General features: G+C 39.0%; 1 protein-coding gene across 1 annotated transcript; it reads right to left on the bottom strand.

Moving 5' to 3' along the window:
- Positions 1-711: 711 nt before the first annotated feature.
- On the bottom strand, positions 712-5045 carry LOC116685316 (perforin-1-like). The gene is given in 11 exon segments (XM_032510437.1): positions 712-922; positions 1562-1655; positions 1761-2021; positions 2023-2255; positions 2408-2488; positions 2605-2743; positions 2826-2968; positions 3319-3364; positions 3718-3797; positions 3885-4171; positions 4948-5045. Coding segments are annotated over 10 exon segments (1557 nt in total). The 5' UTR covers positions 4155-4171; positions 4948-5045; the 3' UTR covers position 712.
- Between the last annotated feature and the right edge of the window lie 421 nt (positions 5046-5466).

Raw genomic sequence — 5466 nt, 5'->3', positions numbered from 1 at the left:
GAATTAATAAATCCCAAACTGTAATATTATAATATTCTCACATTCAATGTGTATCTATATGTACAGTAGCTTCCATTTCAAGGACATGAAGCAAATGTTTTGACAGTATTTATTTACATGATAAGATGACAAAAGAATTTGAAAGATTTGACACAAAAAGAATTTGAAAATCACCAGCTACACAGTCTGCAATCCGAATGTAAAATGCTACACCAGTTGGTGTGAGTACATAGTAGCTGTTGTTATTAATGTTTACATCTAAATATTCATGCTCACAGGCCTATATTTTAAATTATAATTGATTAAAAACCAAACACAATGATCTCTTTAATTTTAAAGTAAATATAGTAGGTGTGTGAATTTAACCCTAATTTATGAGATCAAAACTAAATGTTTTTAAGGCTTTACCACAAAGAGAAAGACCTAATTTTGTGGCATCTTAATAGTAGGAAATTAGATGTATGAGGTCCTCAGTCATTTCACTTAATATATGACTGGTTCATTGACTTAAAGCAAGGTCAAAGCAAGTAATAGACAAAACAGATCTGATATCGCACTTGAGTCCAGCTTAAATTAAAAGGCTTTTTTTGGCTGTTATAGCATATTGACAATATTGACTACAAAAAAAGATGATTTCATGTGGTTTAAGTAGGACTTTAAAGAAAAAAGAGGAACATTTGTGAGTTGTGTGACCCAAAAAATGCATTTCTCACTATGAAGATGGTTTGTAACGGTTACACCTGTCTCCAGTCAGATGAGGGTCGCAGGTCAGAGTGTACTGGACCTGAAAGCCGCCTTTCTTGGCTGGACAGTTGAACGTGCGTGTCCCCTGGCTCAGGTACGTCACACATGAACCCAGAAGGTCATCGTGTTGCAAGTCCTCGTCCCAGACCTCGATCTTCAAACCCAAGTGTGTGTCCACCTTAACAATAACAAAGAATATCTTTGAAATAACATTTTAAAAACAATATTTTTATTCTATTGTTTACATTTCCAGCATGTTTTTACTTATTACTCATGGTCCTTTTTTTCTTCTTCAATATTTCTATTATTTTTTTATGTTAATGTTTAATCTTTACAGGAAGGCTTGATGCTACTTTTCCACACAATGTGTTTTGTGATAAAGAAGAGGCCCTTGTTTTCTAGCCTAGGGCGTAATTTCCATTTGGGACTGGGGGGACTTGTCCTCCCCACTTTTTTAAAATCCTGTTTGTGTCCCCACCACTTTCAAATTCATTTGATATTATAGGTCTCTGCAATTGGCTACTGTTTCAAACAATAAAGAAAGTAAGACATCTTTTTCTTGTGCACAGTTCAGAACTGTTCTTTCTGTCAGAATTTATCATTATTTTCAACTTAATTATGTCCTGGATTTTATATCCCAATAGTCCCTAAACGTATGTAGAAATGCACAGATTTCTACTCAAACCAAAGTTACACCCTTGATTCTAATGAATTTGGTGACTCATATTTTTTCTCACGAGAACTCTGACCCAGAAACTGTGATGGTTGTCTTTCCTTGTTGTCGTTTGCCTGATTTGAAAAGAGGACATTTACTGACCTTGCCCAGATCGTAATGAGCATTCCACCTGGGGTCATTTGACCGGATCATATGAGTCCTGCGATAGAAGGATCCGTACCACATCCTAGCGTAGCTGTGAATAGGAGAAAACAAGGAAAAGCAACAGGTGAATTCATTTCGTTGAATGACATAACAACACACTAACACTAATCTAAATTCCCGACCTCACTCTACTTGCCTTTCAGTTTTGCCAGTTAAATCTCCTTTCAGATTCCAGGCTCGGACGATGGTCACCACCAGTCTTCCCCTCGAGGCCTTTTGAGGGCAGCAGTTAGGAGCCACGTTAAAAGTTTGCCCACTGCATACTGGTTCTCTGGTTGACTTCTTCACAGCGTTGTCTTCTAAGTATTGCTCTATGGCCACCTTCATCCCTGCCTTCTGTGTCTCACTTGGCAACAGCTCATACATTGGTCTAAGTGAGTACGAAACAATATCGGGCGGTCCTTAAGGTTTTCAGCCAACTGCTGTAGCCAAGGGAGTCATTATGAGCAAGTGAAAACTCCCCCAACCAACCAGTACCTCCCAACACCTCTGTGTAGTGTTGGTGGAGTCCAGAGCTGAAAGAGGTGGAAACGTCCTGGTTCTGAAGGACTTTTGTGCAAGATTGATGGCTGGCGGATAATTTCACCTTCCCCAGGCCTACAGAAACACCCAGTGATAGGCAGGAGTGGACCTAGAGGACAGGAGGGAAATACGATTTAAAGTAATGGACTGCTGAGAGCAGTGAACAGTGTATTAAAATGCTCACACTCCCATTCACACTCCAATGGCAGTGAAGACACGGTCACTGCGTACATTGTCAAAAGGTGCGTGTGCTACATGTACCTCTTTTGAGGAGAGCCCATTCAGTGAGGACAAACAGGTACGTGCAGCTGTGACTCGCCTGAGTCGGCCCCCTAGGTAAACCTGAATGTTGTTAAGACAATATGATTTTTATCTGTGAATTAAGGAACTTGGTGTGTGTGTGTGTGTGTGTGTGTGTGTGTGTGTGTGTGTGTGTGTGTGTGTGTGTGTGTCTTAACCTGGCGGATGTAGTGTGTGCCATAGGTTTGTATGAGCTCACTGTACTGAGCTCTGGTGGAGGAGTTGTAGAAACTCGGCAGCCTGGCCAAATCCATCCTGAACTCAGAGCTGAGGGGTGGTCTGAGGGACACACGGTATCTAGACACACAGAGACGGAATATTAAATTATCTCAAAACTTAAAACAACTAAGAAATCCAAACCTCTGTCTTCACACCCTACCCATAATGGCTGCAGGTGACCCTGTGAGTGCTGAAGGAGTAGCGGTCCTCCCTGGTCCTCTCTGTAGCGAAGGTATACGCAGTGGAGCGTGTTCCTCCAACCTCCAGACCGGCAGTCACAAACTTATCTACATTTAGGCCAACCTGATCAAATAAATAAGAAAAAAAAGCTCACAAACTGCTTAATTGTCCCCTGTAATCAACATAATGGTGTATTATATACAACCATTTATTTATAGAAAAAATTAAAAAATAATTTTCAAACACACACTTATAAAACTCTTAAGTACTGTGTTTTATTCAGGCCAAAAAGTGCTCCCGATATCTCAGGTTTTTACTTTATATTATGTTGTTCAACTTCAGAAAAAAGATGCTACTCCAGTAGTAAAATAAGCGAAATAATCTACAGTAATATTATCTACTCTGATCTATCAGTTAAAATATTTATCAGAAGTTATGATTTTATATCACAATTACTGTGAGAAGTTTCCTACCTTCCAGTTGTCACTGTCCTGGGATGTGTAAGTGTTAATCAGTGAGCTGTGAACACAGTTTACAGGAAAGAATAACCATTAAAGCTCTTTCAAGTTCAGCTTTTTTTACAGTCTGTTAAGATATGATTGAGACAAAAAACCTTTGGACCGGTGATGTTACTCTGAGTTTACATCTGATCTGTAGACAGTAAATGGGTAGCTGAATTAAAGAAGCCAAAAGATACTGACTTAAGCTTTGGAGATATTAGAAAAGATCAGAGGAGATATTGCAAGAGGCTAGGTTCTCTTGCTTTTAGGTCAAGTAAAACTGGTACATATTCAAAGAATGAGCTGACCTGTCTTGAAGCACTGCAGTGACATTGGACATATAAAACATAAATAGCACATATAGTACAATACCTAACAGAGGTGTGTGCACTGCTGTAGAGGTCGGCATTGCATCGACTGAATGAGCGCCAGTCCACTGCAGAGACTGGCAGCTGAAAATGAAGGGGAGAACACCATGTTTAACCTGTGCAAAAGTTAAAGTTGCTGCAGAATTATCATATACTTCATTTTTGAATTACTTTCTGCAGGATGTTGCCTTGAAGAGGGTTGCTGCAGAGAGTGCAGGTGCCATTTGAGGTGAGGAAAGTCTTCACGTCAACCATGTAGGATCCTTTACGCTGCAGGGTGACCACGTCAAAGCCCTCCCCCACCAGGTTGTGGCCTGGTACAAAGGGAGCGGACTGACACTGGATGGAGTTCCCAATCCGACAGGAGAGAACAGGCAAGTGGTAAGACAGAAAGAGCAGGAGACTCAGGTAGAGAAGGGATGGGGTTGAAAAGGTGAGCATGGCTGCAGCTAAAGAGGCTGAAATAATTCAGAAAAAGACAAAAAGAGGAGAAAGCATCATTTTAGTTGTAGATGATTATTGGTGAATGTAACAAGAGCTGAAAATGTTTGCAAACAGGTTTTATGTTTCTTTCCAATTGTTTTATCACCAGGTTGTGGGATGTAAAATGTCAGTTCCCTGTTACACAAGTATAAGTATAAGTTAAGTATAGCGTGACGGATACTAGGTTATGTTTTAGTCAGGTATCGGTAGCAATATACATAAGCTTAAATTTATTTTACATAAACACACAATATCTTGATGATGAGATGTGATTGAAAGTTCAGAAAAAGTGAGTTAAATAACCAGTGTGTAAGATTTAGGGGGATCTGTTGGCAGAAATGGAATATAATACTTATAACTATGTTTTGGTTAATGTATAATTTCAGGTGAGTATACACTACATAAATTTAAAAAAAAAAGTGTTTTTGTGGAATGAGTCTTGATCTGTACATAGGGACTATGTTGCACCATGATGTTTCTACAGTAGACCTGAACCCTGAGAGGGCCTCTAGCGTTTTTACCTACTACAGTCTATGGTTCTTATATTAACTGAAGGCAACTGTAAGTTCTATACACACTTGGAAAGAGAGGGGTGAGGGTAGGCCTCCTGCTACATGCCACTAAATCCTACACACTGTACCTTTAAGACAAGATTATTTTGTCAAAACTATATTTGCATGAATAAATACCATTGGAATTAATATTCTGTTTAAATATTCATTTTTTAGTTTATTTTTCAAAAACAGATTACCTCTTCAGCAGGGTTTCTCGCGTACTTCTGCAATGTTTAGATCTTTTGCAGATGAGAGTGTGCCGGGCCAGCCCAAGACCCAGTGAGACTGTCGAGTCTACAGCATGAAGGAGGGATAGCAATTCAAGAAAGACAGGTTAGTAAAAAATAAATAAAATAAATAAAATAAGTCCAGCACAAATAACAATTTCAAGATTTACGGGAAACTGTTTCCTTGAAATATGCACAAAATGGAAAGTGTTTAAGATGGACTAACATATTGATTTTGGTCTTTTGTTGGTACTTTGCTGACAATGAGAATCATAAAATAATGCCACCTTTTCCCTCAAAGCTGCAGTTGTTGTGTGCAGAGAGCTAATCATGTGCAGTGTGTTTATCTTCCTCATTAGTGACTGCTGTTGTCTGGTTCAGAGAGTAACACCTACTGCTTGTTAATGTTTTTTCACAGTTTTATCTTGCATTGATGTTCATTTTATGAGCAGTTTTATTGTATACTATAACGTTTGCTTAGATAAAGAA

This window comes from Etheostoma spectabile, unplaced genomic scaffold (genome assembly GCF_008692095.1).
Source record: "Etheostoma spectabile isolate EspeVRDwgs_2016 unplaced genomic scaffold, UIUC_Espe_1.0 scaffold00569767, whole genome shotgun sequence".
NCBI classification, from domain to species: domain Eukaryota; kingdom Metazoa; phylum Chordata; class Actinopteri; order Perciformes; family Percidae; genus Etheostoma; species Etheostoma spectabile.
The sequence above is the reverse complement of the archived record's forward strand: the minus strand, read 5'-3'. Positions and strand labels throughout refer to the sequence as shown.